This window comes from Miniopterus schreibersii, assembly GCF_964146895.1.
Source record: "Miniopterus schreibersii genome assembly, chromosome: X".
Taxonomy (NCBI): domain Eukaryota; kingdom Metazoa; phylum Chordata; class Mammalia; order Chiroptera; family Miniopteridae; genus Miniopterus; species Miniopterus schreibersii.
Window position 1 is genome coordinate 74567428 of NC_138104.1, and position 19929 is coordinate 74587356.

Here is a 19929-nt window from a genome sequence, read left to right on the forward strand (position 1 = left end):
CCACCAAGCTGAGTCAGGAGCAGTGCACTCCCCCACAATGTCTACAGTGCTAATCATTCAAGGGTTCACTTCACCTCTTTATACCCTAACTCCCAGACTAGCTTTTCAGTCCTTCTCTCCTCCCCAGCACCACCTTGGATGCTCACACTCTGGTCCTTTAATTTCTTTACCCACTCTCAGTCCCTCCCCATAGGGGTGAAAATTGCCCACTAACCACAGCTTCCCTCGTTGGGGAGATGGGGCCAAGTGTTCAGGATGTGGTGACAGTGAAGGTGACTGGCCATATCTGGCCTCAACCAGCCCCGGCTTCAGGGCTACCCAGTTTGGAGTCCAGATGGTCATATAAGCCTGGTCTTTAGGGCTCCATTCCCAGGATGGAGGAAACTCTGGCCTCTCCCAGGACCGGGAACGCCCAGCGTGTGGCGTGTGCACACAAGCCCTGCTGCAGTTCGTCACCATCTATGGAAGAGGGGGGTGCAGCCCAAAGGTTCTAACAGCTTTTTTTAGCCAGACCCGCTGACTCACACCTTCCCCGCTCCACCCCAAAGGGGCCCCAGGGCCCCAGCCCTTGCCCTGAGTGTGTCAGTCCGGAAGTGAAAGACCGCAGGCTCCTGGCGAAGGAAGCCACCGGGCTTCTAGCCCTGCTATCCGGCAGGCCGCCGAGAGTCTGGATGATTCAGGGCCAGGGCGGTGGGTATACTGGTGTACTCTCGCAACAACAGGCCCACTTCTGCATTCCCCACGCCAGGCGCAATAGTTATCTGGGCCTTGAACCCCTCCGAAAAAGTGAAATTAATGAATGGGTTGAGAAGCAGGAGTTGGCAAAGAGAAATTGAGTGGAGAGAAAGCAAGCCGGACTGAAGACGTGCAGAAAGCAAAGAAACAGTACTTGTCAGTGGTTGCAAGAAGAGGCCCTTCTCAAAACCGGATTGACCCTCCTCCTCCTTTACCGGGTGGACTTGGTTGAGCCCCACCCGGCCTAGAGCACCTGGCAAGTCAAGACGGATCAGACTGATTTATTACCTTCCCCGCCTGAAACAAGAAGCGCCGGCTGGCAGGTCAGGGAGGGCGGTACCACTGACACTACAAGGGGAACGCGGGCTGGTCGAATGAACATCAGGAGGGGGGACAAGGCCAAGTGGTAGTTTTGCTTGCGATGCTAGTGCGCTGGCTGACTGAGTACGTCAGATCCAGGTGGGGCGGTACCAAGTAAGCACCCAGCCGTCACTTGACGCTCAGTGCCTCCGCCTTCCAGCTGCCATCTCCAGGGCGAGCTGCGTGGCCCCCGGGACACCTAGGGCCTGCGAGAGCCGTTCCTCGCTCGGCACCAGCCAGGGTCCCGGGGAACCCAGGGATCGGTCGTCCGGATCTTCCGTGCGGCGCTCAGGAGGAGGAACCACAAGGCCGTCTGCTGCCCCCTCTGGGCTAGGCTCTGGGCTGTCCCGGGTCTTGGGCGTCGTATGGGATTGAGGGTGCTGAAGTGGGGAAGCGCTGGCGCTACGAGGTCTCGTCACCTCTGATCCCTCAGGATCTGGGCTGCGATCTAAGGATGGTAGGAATGCAGATTAGATTGCCTGACAGGGTGGGGTACAGAGAGCTGGGCCCCCTGGCCAAGGGTGGCCAGAAGACTCCAAGTGCTGAGGAAGACAGAGACCCCGCCCCTTATAAAAACCTTCCATCAAGGCCTGGACATGTCCTTCAGGAACAGACACTACCCCTCAGGACACCCAGCACCTTCTTTCCAGAGACCTCGCCCCTCCTGGATCCAGAACACGCCCTTCAGAAATTATTTCCCACAACCCCCAAAGGAAATCAAACCCTTAGCCTCCTGATGCCAAACCCCTCCTATCTAAGTCCCCAAACTCTCCCACTGCACAACACCTCTCTCTACTCCCAACCCTTTCCCTTATCAACCCTTGTCTTTAGGAACTAGAACCCCTATCCTCTGCATCTCCATCCCCTTCCCTCCCCTCTAACCTCACTCAGTCTTCCCCTCCAAGGTCAATGACCCTTCTGAACATCTGCTTTTACCCCAGACCCCTTCCTTCCTTCCCCTTCCCAGTACTCCAAAGCCCTTCCCTCTGAAATCCACTGGGTCTCCCTCCCTTACCCACCCCCACTTATAAGAATTCAATGACCCCCTCATAGACATCAAACCCTCCCCGCTGAGACCACCAAATCCTTCTCATCCAGGACCCCAGCCTCTCTACTCTTCCACCCTCTCCTTACAGATCCTAGGCCCCTCTCCCCTGGAAAACCCACCATCTCCTTTCTGGGGTCCTCCCCCTCTCTCAGGCTTGCTGGGGTGGGTCTCAAGAGGTCTGCTCAGCAGGAGGTGGAGCCGAGGGCCTCCTGTGCGAATCCGCTGCACGACCTGGGCATGGGTGAGACCCTGAGTTGGCTCTCCATTGACTTGAAGCACAAGGTCACCAGCCTGTAACAGTACAAGGTGAAAGATGCTGTAGGAAGGGCAGATGGAGAGCACCCTGGCAAAGGATGAGGTCGGGGCTCACCTGCAAGCGACCGCACTGCTGTGCTGGCCCATCCTTCAGCAGCCCTCGTACTGCCAGTGGAGCATCCCTGGCTGCATCTCGGCCTCCACTTAGTGTGAGGCCAAAGCCTGCAGAACCTCGAACCAGCTCCACAGAGAAACGACCAGAGGCCTGGGGTGGCTTCGAAACACAACGTGCCTTAACCTGAGTCACTTGGGGTGGTGCGGTACATGTACCCAAGGTCACTGGCTGATGATGCTGGAGTAAGGACACAAGTGTACGTACATTGCCAGTCTCAAGGCAGAGGCAGGTGGCCTCGATTAGGAGGATTAGGTGGTACCTGGAGCCGGTGTTCCACAAAAGTGGGATTAGGCAGGCGACTGTCAGTGACCTCTATGTCCGCAGAATCCATCTCACTAATGGCTGGGAGATGAAAGAGGGAATCCCAGGTTGAACTCCATGTAAACTACCTAGGTCCTGCCCCGTGAGTTGCCATTCTAGCCTCATCTCATTGACTTGCCTCTAGACTGCACAGGCAGAATCACCCACTCATTTAATCTCCACACACTCAAATAACTGTCCTGATCCCAACTTCTTAAATAATAATCCTGGGATTGGCTATTTGAATGATCTTCCATACCTTTCTACCTCCCTCTAATTACATGCAGTCATTGTACCTCAAATAAACCATAGGTCCACCTTGGAGGGTGCAATCCCAGGATTTGACTCCCAAACATTCCAGGCTTCACCCTCTAATAGCCTATAAATCTCAACCAATCCTGACATTTCCAGACCCCCACAATGCATTTATAGGCTCCACCTTCTACACCAGCATTCCAGGCCCTCCCTTAACTAAGTGCCCGCTGTCAACATTCTCCAGGCCCTGCTTCCTCAGGAATGACATTCAAAGCCTCCCTGACAGGCAAACCATCCATCCTCGTACCCTCAACTAATCCTACAACACTCGCCTACTGCAATAACCCTCTCAGTGTCACCTCCTAGAGGAATATGCTAAGTTAACTCCAAGGCCCAGCCTCCTCCAATTTCCCTCCTAACTCACACCCGCCACCTCAGAACTCAGCTGCAGTTCGCCCCTGCCCCTCCCGGAGAGGCCCCGCCTCCGACACCCACCTTCTTTGTGGCGCAGGCCCAGTGTGGCCCCCGCCCTGCGTACCAGCGCAGCCATGTCGGCCGCAGCTCTGGCCGCCAGGGGGCGCGCGTCCAGCCGCGCCAGGAGTTGCCCCGCCTTGCGGCCCCCAGGCTGCGGAGCTCCGCGGCCTGAGAGGGAGGGGGCGGGGAAAACAGGTCAGTGCAGACCCCGAGCCTCCGAGAACCCCCACACTCCCCGACGTCCGAGGACCTAGAATGCCCCTCAGAACCACTCTCGCGATAGTTCCGGAGGTAGCTGACTGTCTCTCTCATCTCCCGCGAGCCCCAGCCATACGAGCATGGACCCCCACCGGCCTCCACGATATCCCTGGAGACAACTACTTGACCGCAATATTCCTGGACACTCCGAAGACCCTGTGATTATCTCTGGAACTCTCCAACTGCCTCATTCATCACCCCCGATTCCAAACTCTTACTCCCACAATATCGAGAGGGACCCCGATTTCCCCAGACGTCCCAAGAGAACACGGACTGCCCTCCGTGGCCCCGGGACTCCCGACTCACCCTCCAGATAACCTAGGCAATCCTCGAAGCCCACGCCGTAGCCCCAGATTGCCCCTTCACTTATCCCCAGAGGCTCCCGCCTAAGCCCCCGCAATTCACCACAGACCCTGAGTGGCTAGGTGTCCCCAGTGACCCGGACAGATCCCTCCGACCCATCTCCCCGGAGACTCCTGAGAGCCCCCGGAGCTGGTGCGCAGCCCCGTGGCGCGGGTGCGGATGCAGGCGTGGGTAGGGGGCCTGGAGCTCAGTCCCGGTCGCTGCGCCCCTGCCTGCCGCCGCCGCCCGGTACCAGGCTGACTTGTTTACCACCTGTCTGAAGGGAACCGGAAGGAGCAGACAGGCGGGGCGAGGTGTGGTGAAGACGTGCCCACCCCACCCCCACCCAGTACCTCCTCTGCTCCCCCTAGGGTCCGTGGCGCCCCCCGCGCGTGGCTCCATGACCCAGAGTCGCCCGGGTGGACGCACAGCCGCCAGCGACGCGTTTTGAGCGCCCGCGCGCACTCTCCTGGCTGCCCGCCCAGCCTGGACGCTGTGAGGCCGGCCTGTTCCGTGCCTGGCGCCCCAGCCCTCTCGGTGACCTACCTGGCGGCCAGCAAGGAGGCCTGGCTGTGGGCGCCAGCGCTTGGCCTCGCTCTGCCTTCAGTCTGGATCCAACCCTGCCAGCATTCTCGGTGACCTGAGCACCGCTCCCTCAACCTCAATCCTTGTTACTGTTCCCAGAATTGCGGCCCTGCTGGCATGGCTCTCTGAGAACCCCCACCCATCCCTAGGGCCCCTGCCCCTACAATTCATCCCTGAGGCTGTCCTTGGACTCCCCATTCCTTCACAAAATCCCCCAGGACTAAGCATCTCCCAGTCTGGAAGAAATTCCTCATTTGCAGGCCCCTGAGCACCCATCCAGTTGGCAAGCTCCCTGCCCCATTTCTGAAGTATGGAGGCCTCCTAGTGTTTGGCAGCCTCCCCTCACATCCACAATTCTGGCCTTTCAATAATGTCACAGTCTGCAAGTCCATCCCGTTCAGGGATCTACAAAGCCTGAATCTCCTGTTCCCCAGTCTGTAAGAACCTCCCTACTCCATCCACCAGTTCAGGAAACCCCCAGCCCAGGAATGGAAGCTGCCCTCTTCATCTGCAGTGCTTGAAATCTTGAGAATGGGGTGGAGCAGTGAAGGAGGTCCAGTGTGTCCCCCTCAGACAAGGTCAGGTCAGAGGTGGGAGAGGCAGGGGACTGCAGGAGGAATGAAAGCAGAGACCATTCAGCCCTTTTCACCTATGACCTGCAAGGAGGCTCAGAAAGGTGTGTCTCAGAAAGATGGATGAGAGAGGATGCCAAGCCAGCCAGAATGGACGTCTGGACATATTGCATCCACAGCCCATAGTGAAACAGTCACAGATCAAGTGAGTGTTGGGGATAAGCTGCCTGAGATGGGTACTGTTGTCACCTGGCTGCTGGGTCCTGGGCAGATGCCTGAGCCCGTCCAGCCCTCAGTTTCTTCCTCCAAAAAGTGGTAGTCACACACTGTCTCTCATTGTTCCCCATTCCTCTTTCCACTACAGTAGCACTGTGCCCAAGTGCTCCCCCTCTGGGGCCTATGTCCCCAGACATCCCCCACTTTTTCAAACCCAGGAAGAGCCTCATTTCTCCCCTATCATTGGCTGGTGTCCCTCCAATGGGGGGACACACCCAGGTGCTTTCGAAACATTCTCAAGTCCTGCCCCGCTAGGCCGTGGCTCAGCGGTTGAGCATCGACCTAGGATCCAGGCGATCAGGGTTCCATGCCCGGGTGTGGGCTCAATCAATGACTCTCTCATCATTGATGTTTTTGTCTCTCTCTCTCTCCCTCTCCTTTCCTCTCTCTGAAATCAATAAAGATATATTTAAAACAAACAAACAAAACATCCTCAAGTCCAGGACCCTGTCACCTCTCCACTCTCCAAGGGGCCTGCCCTTCAACCCTATCGGGCTCAGGGCACTAAGCTCTCACATGGCTCCAAAGGTTCCAAGGGCAGCCCCTCCCCAGCCCACCAGTTCTCCAGTCGGGATTGGCAGATATTCACTGCAAATTTACTGAGTGCCTACTATGTGCAAAGCAATGTTGGAGGTTGCAGAATTCCCATGTAACTTGGGCTCCAGTTCTGCATCCTGCCTTTAGGCGTCAGGGCTCTGGCAGGGTCCTTAACTTCTCTGGACCTCCACTTCCCCTTCTCACACGTGGAATAACAACGTCCCCTGGGTGAAAGGAGGAGCCCAGCAGAGGGTCAGGAATAACAGACGCACTCCGGAGGTAGAGAGAGGCCAAACGCTGGCGCCCACAGCCAGGCCTCCTTGCTGGCCGCCAGGTAGGTCACCGAGAGGGCTGGGGCGCCAGGCACGGAACAGGCCGGCCTCACAGCGTCCAGGCTGGGCGGGCAGCCAGGAGAGTGCGCGCGGGCGCTCAAAACGCGTCGCTGGCGGCTGTGCGTCCACCCGGGCGACTCTGGGTCATGGAGCCACGCGCGGGGGGCGCCACGGACCCTAGGGGGAGCAGAGGAGGTACTGGGTGGGGGTGGGGTGGGCACGTCTTCACCACACCTCACCCCGCCTGTCTGCTCCTTCCGGTTCCCTTCAGACAGGTGGTAAACAAGTCAGCCTGGTACCGGGCGGCGGCGGCAGGCAGGGGCGCAGCGACCGGGACTGAGCTCCAGGCCCCCTACCCACGCCTGCATCCGCACCCGCGCCACGGGGCTGCGCACCAGCTCCGGGGGCTCTCAGGAGTCTCCGGGGAGATGGGTCGGAGGGATCTGTCCGGGTCACTGGGGACACCTAGCCACTCAGGGTCTGTGGTGAATTGCGGGGGCTTAGGCGGGAGCCTCTGGGGATAAGTGAAGGGGCAATCTGGGGCTACGGCGTGGGCTTCGAGGATTGCCTAGGTTATCTGGAGGGTGAGTCGGGAGTCCCGGGGCCACGGAGGGCAGTCCGTGTTCTCTTGGGACGTCTGGGGAAATCGGGGTCCCTCTCGATATTGTGGGAGTAAGAGTTTGGAATCGGGGGTGATGAATGAGGCAGTTGGAGAGTTCCAGAGATAATCACAGGGTCTTCGGAGTGTCCAGGAATATTGCGGTCAAGTAGTTGTCTCCAGGGATATCGTGGAGGCCGGTGGGGGTCCATGCTCGTATGGCTGGGGCTCGCGGGAGATGAGAGAGACAGTCAGCTACCTCCGGAACTATCGCGAGAGTGGTTCTGAGGGGCATTCTAGGTCCTCGGACGTCGGGGAGTGTGGGGGTTCTCGGAGGCTCGGGGTCTGCACTGACCTGTTTTCCCCGCCCCCTCCCTCTCAGGCCGCGGAGCTCCGCAGCCTGGGGGCCGCAAGGCGGGGCAACTCCTGGCGCGGCTGGACGCGCGCCCCCTGGCGGCCAGAGCTGCGGCCGACATGGCTGCGCTTGTAGGCAGGGCGGGGGCCACACTGGGCCAGCGCCCCTAGTACCCCGCGTGTCGTTGTTCCCCACTGGTCTACGAGCGTCTCAAGAGGAGGAAGAAGAGGTCTATTTTATTTATATTTGAATCCAGAGCTTGTCGAGTGTTAAATCTTGCATTATTTACATGTCCATTATTTATTATGTTACACAACTGGCATTCACAGATTTTTTTTAAAAAATATATCTTTATTGATTTCAGAGAGAAGAAGGGAGAGGGAGAGGGAAAGAAAGAGAGAAAAACATTAATGATGAGAGAGTGATTGACCGGCTGCCTCTTGCACTCCCCCAGCTGGGGATCGAGTCCGCAACCTGGGCATTTGCCCTGACCGGGAATTGAACCGCATTCCTAGGTCGATGCTCAACCTCTGAGCCACGCCGCCCGGCCAGATTTTTTCTTTATTTATCTTACCTATACTTCCCACACCAGTAGGGCACAGTAACGTGCACACAGCAGGCGATCAATAAATACTTGTCAAATACCTACACGAAGAAATGAATACCTGTAATAGTTTGGTGAAGGCCTGGGGCGGGGGTGGGGGGTAGAAGGGATCAGTGAGGAAGAAAAGGAGACATCTGTAATTCTTTCAACAATAATGGTAAATTTTACCTAGGATCCAGGAGATGGTTCGATTCCAGGTCGGGGTACATACCGGTGTCGCGGGCTCCACCCCAAGTCGGGGGCGTGCGGGAGGCAGCCGATCAAAGACGACTCTCTCATCCTTAATGTTTCTATCTCTTCCTCTCCCTCTCGCTCTCCCTTCCTCTCTCTGAAATCAATAAAGATATATTAAAAATTAAAATTAAAAAAAAAAAAAGAATCAGGCCACCTCTTACCACGTCTACCTCCCTGATGAATTACATTTCTCTGTATGCTAGGCGCTAGGCGCTTCGCTGAAGTGAAAGAGCTTCCCACGGCCCCTTACGCGACTACGCCTGTCAATGCCGCAGTATTTTATGGGAAAGGTAGTTCTAGGGCTCATCCTCTGGCCCCGGGCAAGCTGAGCCCAAACTAAACTTCCCAGCAAGCAGCGCACCGGCCTGGGAAGAGGGGCAAGATGGCGGACGCCGAGGAAAGTGTTTCTCGGCCGGCGGGACCCTCTGCTGCCCCAATTTCGTTCAGCTTCTGTCGTAGGGCCGCCCGAAGACGGCTGGCCGACCAGGGAGACGACCCGGGTGGCCCTCCGGAAGAGAAGGATTTCTTGAAATCCGTGGAAGGGAGGAAGTTGCAGAGGTGAAGCTCTGGGTCTTTCATCTCTCAGAAATCGGTGCGGTGAGCGCAAGCGGGAGGGTGCATGTGAGTTATCTTAGTGACAGTGGCCTGGAAAGCCTGAGTACTGAATGAGGAAATTCGTGGAGGCGAGAAGGCGGGAGTTTGTAGACAGGAGAAATTGAGCCTGATGGCGGTGGGGATTCACAAGCGAGAATACATCCTGAGAGGGAGTGTCTTTAGGATTTGGGAACCCTGAGGTGTGTGGGTTATGAAAGAAGGAAAGGAGGGGAGAATGACAGGACCCCTAGTGTCTCAACTGAATCGGCTTCTCCAATATGGGGAACGGGATGGAGCGGCAGATTGAGGTTGGGGGAGGCCATAATCGGCTTAATTCGGAAAGGAGAGAGTCTGAGGGAGGGACTTCCAGAAGAGAATCAGCCTTCGGGAGGCGGGTGTGGAGCTTGGAGCTCCAGAGAGAGTCTGGACTGAAGATGATGATTTGTTGGTCATTGTGGAAGCCAGGGACTGAGGACTGATTCCTCGAAGGAATCAGTTGGGGGTGGAGGAAAGAATCCAAAGAAGGCACCATCAGAGATATAATTGGATAAGTAGGCAGAACAGAGAGAGTGGTCCATGGGACTGGGGGTGAGTTTGGCTCTTGTGTTTTCTCTGAATGAAGGGGTGTGGCTCAGCACCCACTGACCATGCTACTCTCCCAACTTCATCCCTCCGTGTCCACATCAGTGTGAATCCCTCAGAAGCCCCCAAGGAACTCGTCATCCCTTTGATCCAGAATGACCCTCGAAGACAGCTGCCAGTCCAGGCCCCTGGCCCAAACACAGATATTGAGGCCATTGGGGATGGGATGCTGTCCCAGGCTGTGAAGGAGCTCATTGAGGGTGAGTGATCCCCCTTTGCCTTGCCCCAGTGAAGGAAGAATGGTAGGAAAGTGGAACGGTATGGTGGGACCTCATTGCTCCCTCCCATTCTTCCTTAGAATCCAAGAAGTCCCTGGAGGAAAGAGAGAATGCGGGTGTCGATCCCACGCTCGCTATCCCCATGATCCAGAAAAGATGCACCCCCAACGAGGAAGGGGCAGGCAGCGAACCCCGGGCTGAGACAGTGAGCTGGCCCCTCCACCCCTCCTGCCCCAGCCTCTCTTTTCCCTATCTGCCAGGCTTGCTTTCCTGCACAGAGCAGGGGAAGTCTGTGTGTGTACTAGAGGCCTGCTGCCTATCCCTTTCTCCTACCATCCCTTGCAGTGTTTGAGGAACACCAAAGAGACTGATGTAACTGGACTGGAATGAGTGAAGGGGAGGGGTAGTAGATGAGGTCAGAAATGGGAGCTAAACCAGGCAGTCCCTTGTGGGTCATGGTGAAGACTTTGGATTTATTCTGAATGAGAACCATGAGAGGGCTCTGAGCAGAGAAGGGACAAGACATGATTTGACAGGATTTCTCTGGATCCTGTGAGCAGAACAGACTAGTAAGTAGAGATGGGAGCAAGGAGACCAATAGTCCAGGCTAAAGATGATGGAGACTGAGACCAGAGTGGTAGGAGTGAGACTTGGAAGGACAGGTAGGGTTTAGTGAGAAAGGGAAGAGCAGTGTGAGTACTCCTAATGACAGCAACAACCCAGACAGTGGCATGATAGCAGGAAATTGATGTGGTATGTGTCCGACAGTGAGGCAACTTGTGTGTCTGGAGTGAGTATAAAGAATTGAGGGAGTGGTTATGGGAGGTGAGACCATGAGAGACAAGGGTTGTGCTTACAGAAGTAACCAACTATGTCTTTCATACCCATGGACCCACTTTTTACCTCTTCATTCACAATTTTTTTTGCAGTGCTTCTTTGGCTTTTTTGTTTTTAAATTTTTATTTATTGATTTTAGAGAGAGAGGAAGGGAGAGAGAAAGAGTAAAGGAGAAACATTGTGTTGTTATTTCACTTATTTATGCATTCATCGGTTGATTCTTGTATATGTCCTGACTGGGGATCAAACCCACAACCTTGGCATAACTGGACGACAGTCTAACCAACTGAGCTACTCCACCAGGGCTGCAGTGCTTTTTTAGGGCCTAGTTTTCTTACAGCCCCAGACCACCATCTCTTTTGACTGAACTCTTCTCATCAGCCTTCAGATGTTCTCTGGTTTCTTTCATTATAAAAAGAAAAAAAGGCTTTCACTTCGCTCTCCATCCTGTTCTAGCTTTGGCCTCATTTCTCTTGTTTTCCCTCCTCTCTCAGCCTTCCACATCTCACTTGAACAGAGTTCCATCCATCCTTCTTCTCACTCAGCCTAAAAACCATATCATCACCTTTGACTCCCCTCCATTTCATACTCCATATACAATCTGTCAGCAGAATCCTGTCTCCCTTTTCTTTTTAATCCTCATTCAAGGATATTTTTTCCATTTCTTTTCAGAGAGAGTGGAAGAGAGGGAGAGAGAGAGAAACATTGATGTGAGAGAGACACATTGTTTGCCTCACGCACACACCCCAACTGGGGCCAGGGATCGAGCCTGCAACCAAGGTATGTGCCCTTGGCTGGAATCGAACCTGGGACCCTTCAGTCCATGGGTTGATGCTCTAACCACTGAGACAAACCAGCTAGGGTCTATCATCTCCCTTTTCAAAATACATCTAGAATCTGACCACTTCACCTCATCACCACTACTAGCATGCTGGTCTGAACCACTAGCATCTCTCATCTGAACTATTACAATTACTTACTAGCTGTCCCCCTTGGGGCTGCCACCCTCTTGTGACTCCTGCCTAGCTCTTTTAATTAATTTCTTACCACCTCTCTCTGCTTCCACATCTCTGTTTCAGTTAGGTTGACTTTCATGATGCTTTTCACACAGCCTCAGGGCCTTTGCTGTTTACTGTTCTCTCTGCTTGCAACACCCTTCCTTCTTATATCTTCATGGTGCCCTGTTATTTCCTTCTGGTCTCTGCTCAAAATATTAACTCAGTGACACTCCCTTCTTCATCTTTCTCATCTCCTTAACCTGCTTTATTTTCCTTCATAGATCTTATCACCACCTGACATATCATGTCTTATGTATTTTACTTCTGACTCCTACCATTAGAACATAAACCCTGCAAGGTCAGGAGTTTTTGTGTTTTGTTCACTGCTTTATCCTGGCACTCAATAGGTACTTTGTAAATATTTGTTGAAGGACTGAAGAGGAGGAGTAAAGTAAGGGATGGCAAGAGGAAATCAAAAGTTATCCTTAAGCTGACTGGAAAAGAAGCATTGAGGGTCACCCAGTAGGTGATAGCAAATGCACTTCAGAGGGCCTGCTACCATAAGCAAAGCCTGACTGCCCTTCCTCCTCCTGAACCCATAGGTGCCCAAGGAGGCCGATTACGAGGCAGTCCCTGTGGAGGCCTACGGGCTGGCCATGTTGCGGGGCATGGGCTGGAAACCTGGCCAGGGCATCGGCCGCACCTTCAATCAGTGAGTTCTGGTATAGGACCATGGGGACAACAGACAGGGCAGTGAACAAGACCCCTGCGGTTATCGCCCACCCAGGACCATCTGGGCATGGGAAGGGCACATTACCACCCTAACCAATTCAGTATCTGCCACTACTGTTTCAAACGCCTATTTGCCCTTTGAAACTCCATAATTAGATCCCATTTATGGAAAGCTTGCCTCTCTGGGCATCATCTTCCTTATCTGAAAAATGGGAATAATAACAGCATTGACTTCCCAGGTCTATTGTGAGAATTAAGTGATATTATACATCACTTAATGTAAGTATTCCTCAGTAGGAATACCTCAGTAGGTGCTGGCCCCAAATAAACATAGACTAGACATTTGCTATTATCACACAGACTTACAATCCCTTCTTCACAGTTCTAAACTCCAAAGAATTCTGAAACCACTTTTTTCATAAACCCTTTGGCAGCCAAATGTGACCTGAATTGACATTGTGTTTCATAGTGTGTTTCTCCTGCTTGATGTGAATACTTGTATGATTTCCCCTGTAGAAATATTAGTGTATTTGGTTATACTATGGATACTATGTAATAGATGGCACATATAGCATGCTATTAGGTTGAATCAAATGAAATTGCCATTTCTGAGATGAGGAAGACATATACTCTTGAACATTTTGAAAGGGTGGGATTTGGGTAGGAGTTGCACTGAAGACCATTATATCCCCCAAGAAGCCCATATTTTGTGCTCCCTACAGAGTGGTGAAGCCCCATGTCAACTCACTGAGACCTAAAGGGTTAGGACTGGGCGCCAACCTAGCTGAGGTCCAGGCCCTTGCCCCCACTGGCCCCCACCGCTTGCCAAGGCCAGGTGAGGAGCGCGAGAAGGATAAGGAAGACAAGCCTCAAGGACTGGTACCTGGAGGAGCTGTGGTGATTCTTTCTGGCCCTTACCGAGGCCTGTATGGGAAGGTAAGGAACCAAGACAAGCAGCAAAAAAGATTGATGTGAGGGTCAGAACGAAGAAGAATTGAGTTTGGGGTAGAAAGGCTGGAAGTCCTTGTCTTTTAGGCCTTCCCGGCTCATTGCCTTATTTGGTAACTCAGGACCACTTACTGGGCCTTTCTGAGCCTCAGTTTCTAACTAAAGGGGAGAGAATGCCATATACCACAAGTGCCTAAGGATTAAATGCTTAAAATATGTTCAAACCCCACAGTCTGGTGGGGGCCACACAGGGACTAGGACTAGTCCCAGCCCGCAGGGGACACAGTCTGGTAGGGAAGACAGAGGAGCCAGTAGAAGTCCCAGACTTCAGGGTCAAAGTCAGCTGGGAGAGACACAAGGACCAAGCCTGGTCGCCACTCTCAGGGGTCACAGTCTACTGGGGGAGACACAGGGGTCAGGCCAATTAGAGGTAAGGGTAGACAGCTTGTTCCTAGAAATGTGGGTCGAGTCCACTCAACCTTTGCCTAACTTCTTCCTCCCAACACTTTAGGTGGAAGGCCTCGATCCTGACAATGTTCGGGCCATGGTTCGTTTGGCTATGGGGAGCCGCATGGTGACTGTTAGTGAGTACTGCCTACGGCCTGTCTCCCAGCAGGAATTTGACAAGAACTCCTTGAATCCCAGTGAGTGAGCCTCTTACCTAGCTGGGGGAGTTGGAGAAGCATTCCTGGGGATGATAAGGCCTGTCTCGGGCAGGAAGGGGGAGGTGTTAGATCTACAGAGGGGAGGGGCAGTGGTGAGAATGGAGATAGTAGTTTGTTCAGTTTGATTAAAGAAAGGTTGATCTAGTAACCCTGAGTCTTTAGCCTCTTTCTGAAGCAGAAGAAACAGGTGTGAAAATCATTTTCTACCCTCAGGAGCTCTTTGTCTGTTTAGGGTGATGAACCCCCCTTTTGCTAGAGAGTGAAAACAGCTAGGACTAAGGCATAACTGGGAAGGAAGGCATTTTAGGTATGTCAGTAGAATGTGACAGTTTGTCAAGTGGGAAATGGGTGCCAACAGAGCTCTCCAGGACTCCTAGCCCACACTAGGCAGTTGACTCAGGTAGGCACTGTCAGCACAGGCTGTGGTGGTTGAGGAAGGCTTTCTGAAAGAGGCTGAGACAGTTGAGAGGAAGGGGAGAGCATTCTAATAGTCCAGGCAAAGGCACGATGGTAAGAGGAGACACTTTGGTGGATGGGTGTCCTGAGGCTGAGGTGTGGCCTGGGAGGAAAGAGAGTAAGATATTGAAGATCTTTCCTGGTTCTCCCCACACCCCCTTGAACAGGCCAGGAGAACAAAACTTCCTTAGGGAAACGGAATGGAACATCTTCATCAAGGAAGGCCTTCCAGGAGCAGGACCTTCCCACCCAGCGGGGAGTAGAAGAGAAGAAGCGGAAACGCCTTCCAGACCGGTGGGGCCCTGGGCATCTGGGATGATGGAGGAAGATAAGGGTATAGGGAGGCTCCAGCAGTCAGAGAAAGCTTCCAGGGCAAGGCAGATGCATAGAAGGAACTAGAAATGGTACTGTGGGTGGGTTTTACAGCATTGGCAAAGATGGGGCTACCGAAACGCACGTCTGACTAAGCCTGGCGTCTGCCTTGTCTCCACAGACACGACGAGCCTACATCCAAGAGTGAGAAAGCAGCCTCCAGGAGTCAGCACTGGTTGCACCGGGACCTGCGTGTGCGGTTTGTGGACAAACTGTACAAGGGTGGGCAGTATTATAACACCAAGGTAGGAACCCCACAGCCTAGGTCTCCTTCCTTCCCCAGGGACGGGGTTCCCTTCACTCTCTAACATTCTCATTCCTCTGACCCTCTCTCCAGATGATGATCGAAGATGTCCTCAGCCCAGATACTTGTGTATGTCGGACAGATGAAGGCCAAGTCCTGGAAGGTGAGTGTGAGGGATGGCCACTGGGTCATTATCATCCTGGAAGCTGGTAAGAAGGCTGTCTCAGGCCAAGAGGCTGCCCAGGCAAAAGCTGGGAGGTTGGGCAGCATTAAGGTTTTTTGCAAGGCCCAGCATCCTCTAACACAACATTAGACACTTAAATCTGAGCACCACTTTCCACATCTGCAAAATTAGCATGGAAATGACCTGTTTCTTCCTATTGTGACTGATGCCTAATAAGGGTGTGTATTGAGCTCCCAATGCATGGTAAGGCTTAAACGTCTTTACAATAAGCAGTGTCTGTTATCACACCACCCATCATCATCATATATAAATGCTCCCTTTAGTATAGCTATTGCTAGGAAGTACTCCTTAGGTTTCCTCATCTGCGAAATGGGTGTGGTGGGACTCCCGTCTGTCAACAGGGTACAGAGTGGCTCCAGGAAATACAGGAAATACCCTTCTGACAGAACCCTGGCTGGGCTGGCCCCTGGCTACAGACCTCACTTTCCTTTCCTTCTCTGCAGGCATCAGGGAAGACATGCTGGAGACTCTCATCCCCAAGGTCCAGGGCAAACGGGTGATGGTGGTGCTGGGGCCACAGGCTGGAAGGGTGAGTCCCAGATTTGGGAAGGGGGCTGGGAGCATGCAAGGGATGTCCCAGGGTCTGGGTTGGCCTAGCTGACTTCAACTGTCCCTACTCTAGGTGGGCCATCTGCTGGGCTGGAACAGAGAGCAGAGCCAGGCTGTGGTTCAGCTGCGGAGAGAGAATCGACTGGTGGAACTTCACTATGATGCTGTTTGCGAGTACATGGGCCCCACTGACTCAGACGAAGACTGATGCATGGACCCATTCCCTTCTCCATGCAGTTACCACTATACAGTGTGAAAAGCCCACCTTTGTGAAGGTGGGGAGGTTACTATTCTGTTCTGCACTTGCATTGCAGCCCTGGGACAGGGACAGGGACAGGGCACGAAATGGATAGACCAGAAGGGAGGCTGGAAACAAACCTAGTATTTACCAGCAGTTAGTATAAAATAAAAACCATTTCAAATACTTAGTAAATTAAGAGCTCATAAATGGTATGCTGAGCTGTGAGGAAGTGGGAGCTGCGCTGAGGTAGGAACCATTTCATTTTTCAATCCCACCACCCTGCTTGGGCTGCCAGATAATTTAAAGGATCCATTCACTCACGAGCTCACTCTCAGAACACAGAAGCTATGAAAGCTGTCCCCTAAGAAGATACTATGGAGTCTGGAACACCACATGTCTGGACAATTTCCTGAGCAAGAATCCTAGCAGTGGTTCTGCCTCTAGTCTTGGTCCAGAACATATTGAGCCCGGTGATGGGAGTCAGGAGGAAGGAAAGCATCTACCCATGAATGGGATGTGTTAGTACTACTTTCCAGAGGAGCCAGTTAATTTTGTGGGCCCCGTTTTAGTCCCAAAACTTTGGCTTAAAAAAAAAAACGTTTGCCCTGGCCAGGTAGCTCAGTTAGAGCATCATCCCCATACGCCAAGGTTGTGGGTTCCATCCCAGGTCAGGGCACATACAAGAATCAACCAATGAAGGCGTATATAAGTGAAACAACAAATCGATATTTCTCCCTTCCTCTCTCTAAAAAATTAAATAAATAAATAAAATTTTTTTGAAGAAAACACTTTTGTCTGTTTCAGGTAGAATTTCTCTGATTGCTCCAGGTAACTATATTCTCAAAAAGGTTACTGTCAAAAAAATCCTCAAACTTTTCTATTTAATGGTCTGAGATACAAAATCAATGAGGGAAGACTGATGAGTCTCAGATGGAAGGAGGGAGGAAGAGATTAACCAAAGGACATATGTGCATATATGCATAACCCATGGACACAATAGTGCAAATAGTGTGTTGAAGGCCTGGGGAGTGGGTGGGAATGGGGAGGAGGGAGTTGATGGTGAGGGGGGACATCTGTAATACTTTCAACAATAAAGATAAATTTTAAAAAATCAACAAGGGAAGTCAGAGTTTAGGCACAATTGGGGTTTTTTCTTTTTAAAAAATTTTTATTGATTTTAGAAACATCAATTTGTTTTTCCACTTATTTATGCATTCATTGGTTGCTTGTAAGTGCTCTGACCAGGGATCAAACCCACAACCTTAGTATATAGGGACAATGCTCTAACCAACTGACCTACCTGCCCAGGGTGGCACAATTGTTTGTAAATCATCCCAGTCACTAAGTCATTGATGTAATAAGTAGAATTTGAGTTAGATCTAGGCCACTGGTATAACGTAGCACAGTGCTAAAGAATTTAAACACCCCTTGAGCAGGATAGTAAAGGTAGGGTGCTGTCCCTACCACCAAGCAGTGGCAGACTGCTATTTAGAGCCAAAATGAGCTGGCCAGATCAATGGCCATGTTCTCCTAAGGTAAGAAATGATTACAAAACCTTGCAATATTTACTAACCCCAACATGAAGTGCACTTGCACAGACTGATTTACTTTTTTGTCATCCCTAATTAATTCCAGAACTCCATTTTTGAGATTTGCCAAATAGACTTGTTAAGGCAGACAGCAGGAACAAACCCCTACTCCCAGTTCCTCCAGGTCTTCAGTCATTGTGAATGCACACACTATCCCTGGAATTCCAGGCTTGGTTGTATTTTTAATCCTGGGAGAAAGAGTTGGGACTCTAGAGGCTCCCGATTTGGCATGTCCAGTAGTCAGTTTCCTATGCTTGCATGTGATTCGCCCAGTCAAGAAAGCCTACTCCTTTCTCCAAATCATAATAAATCCATCTTGGTGCCCGGCCAGCATGACTCAGTGATCGAGCGTTGACCAGTCAGGGCACATGCCCGGGTTGTGGGCTCCATCCCCAGTAGGGGGCATGCAGGAGGCAGCTGATCAATGATTCTCTCATTGATGTTTCTATCTCTCCCTCTCCCTCTCTCTGAAATTAATAAAAACATTATATATATATATATTTTTTTAATATATCTTTATTTATTTCAGAGAGAGGGAGAGAGAGAGATAGAAACATCAATGATGAGTCATTGATCGGCTGCCTCCTGCAGGCCCTCAACTGGGGATCGAGCTCGCAACCCGGGCATGTGCCCTGACCAGGAATCGAACCCTGATCACCTGGATCCTAGGTCGATGCTCAACCACTGAGCCACGCCCAGCCGGGCAAAACATATTTTATAAGTAAAATAAATAAATTCATCTTGGTAACACCCTCAAGAAGGGCTCAGATCTCCCTGGGGAAGGGCACTGGTCCCCCGTGTCTGCCCTGCAACATGGTATAATCTGGCAGTTTTGAACAATCCCTTCATCTCCTCCAAGCACCATGATACTTAAAATAGATCTTTCATTAGATTCTGATTTCTTGGAGTTAATATTTCTCCTAAGCCTGCCTTTGAAAACAGCGCCTGAAGTTCTTGAATACTACCTGTGTCCAGAATGCCTAGCCATAGCAAGAGTGCCTGGTCCACCTGATAGACTCTGCCTCAGCCTTAGCTCTTGCTTGCAGAGCCTCAAGGTCACACAGAGGTGAGAGCTTAGGAACTCCTCAGTTCTTTCCTGGGCATGCTTACAACCTTGCACATGCACCTACATCTGTCCTTCCAGATTCCCAGGAATATGTCATGTTTTTAAAATTTTTTATGTATTGATTTGAGAGAGAAACATCGATTTGTTGTTCCACCTGTTTTTACATTCATCAGTTTTCTTAAATGTGCCCTGATGGGGTGGAACCCTAAACTTTAGCTTAGCAGGACAATGCTCTAACCAACTACCCTACCCAGCCAGGGCTTTAGAACTTTGCAAAGCCCCTTCTGGATATTTCATTCCCTAGGTTTTACTTTCATTTTTATCAGTCAACTTCTTGTTTACTATGACTCTTATCACCACCTCAGGCAACAGTGGTGTTAAACAATGACCACCAACTGTTTTGAAATTGCTATGAAAACAGAGTTCTGAGTCAGGTCAAAGACAAGCCCTGTAAGGGGGAACGTCTAGGGAAATGCCATACAGGTCAAGAATGACAATTCTCTGGGTCTCACACCCATTAGGATGGCTACTAATAAGAAAATAACAAGTATTGGTGAGGATGTGAGAAATTGGAACCCTTGTGAACTATTGGTAGGAATATAAAGTGGTACAGCTGCTAAGGAAAAGAATATGGCATTTTCCCCAAAAATTAAAAAACAGAATTACTGCCCGGCTGGTGTGGCTCTGTGCTTGAGTGTCAACCCATGAACCAAGAGGTACCTAGTTAGATTCGACATCAGGGCACATGCCCAGGCTGCAGAATTGATCCCCAGTAAGGGGCATGCAGGAGGCAGCCAATCAGTGTTTCCATCTCTCTATCCTTCTCCCTTCTCTTTCTAAAATCAATAAAAACATTTTAAAAAATTACTATATAATCCAGCAATTCCATTTCTGGGTACATATCCAAAAGAATTGATTTTGCACATCCATGTTCATAGCAGCGTTATTCACAGTAGCCAAAAGGTGGAAGCAATCCAAGTGTCCATCAGTGAGTGAACTGATAAGCAAAATATGATATATACAAAATAAAAATACAAAACAAAAGGAAAATAAATGTGGTATAACATACAAGCAATGTTCTCTAGCCTTTAAGAGGAAGGAAATTCCAATTTAAAAAATCAAAAGAAAGGAAATTCCAACACATGCTGCAACACAGATTAACCTTGAAGACATTTTGCTAATTGAAATAAGCCAGTCATGCCCCAGCCAATTTGGCTCAGGGGTTAGAGCATCGGCCCA

At 51.5% G+C, this 19929-nt stretch overlaps 2 protein-coding genes across 10 annotated transcripts; one reads left to right on the forward strand and one right to left on the reverse strand.

Annotated features, from left to right (window-relative positions):
* Window positions 1-891: 891 nt before the first annotated feature.
* MAGIX (MAGI family member, X-linked) lies at window positions 892-4890 on the reverse strand. 6 transcript variants are annotated; one of them, XM_081124800.1, is made up of 6 exons: window positions 4273-4488; window positions 3624-3770; window positions 2833-2915; window positions 2514-2750; window positions 2263-2434; window positions 892-1543 (listed from the first exon to the last, which is right to left on the reverse strand). In XM_081124800.1, the coding sequence occupies exons 2-6, from the start codon at window positions 3676-3678 to the stop codon at window positions 1236-1238; spliced, it is 855 nt and encodes a 284-aa protein (XP_080980926.1). In that variant the 5' UTR covers window positions 3679-3770; window positions 4273-4488; the 3' UTR covers window positions 892-1235. The 6 variants fall into 6 exon arrangements, with proteins under 6 accessions (XP_080980926.1, XP_080980928.1, XP_080980924.1 ...); XM_081124802.1 differs by lacking the exon at window positions 4273-4488 and adding an exon at window positions 4749-4890 and having other exon boundaries at window positions 998-1543; XM_081124798.1 differs by lacking the exon at window positions 4273-4488 and adding an exon at window positions 4556-4677 and having other exon boundaries at window positions 998-1543.
* Window positions 4891-5358: 468 nt separating this feature from the next.
* On the forward strand, window positions 5359-16810 carry GPKOW (G-patch domain and KOW motifs). 4 transcript variants are annotated; one of them, XM_081126467.1, is made up of 12 exons: window positions 5359-5564; window positions 8499-8853; window positions 9577-9731; window positions 9830-9954; window positions 12187-12296; window positions 13039-13252; window positions 13776-13908; window positions 14553-14679; window positions 14879-15002; window positions 15095-15164; window positions 15689-15774; window positions 15868-16810. In XM_081126467.1, exons 2-12 carry the CDS (start codon window positions 8678-8680, stop codon window positions 16000-16002), a joined length of 1455 nt encoding a protein of 484 aa, XP_080982593.1. In that variant the 5' UTR covers window positions 5359-5564; window positions 8499-8677; the 3' UTR covers window positions 16003-16810. The 4 variants fall into 4 exon arrangements, with proteins under 4 accessions (XP_080982593.1, XP_080982591.1, XP_080982590.1 ...); XM_081126465.1 differs by lacking the exon at window positions 5359-5564 and adding an exon at window positions 6318-6506; XM_081126464.1 differs by lacking the exon at window positions 5359-5564 and adding an exon at window positions 6578-6699.
* The last annotated feature ends 3119 nt before the right edge of the window (window positions 16811-19929 follow it).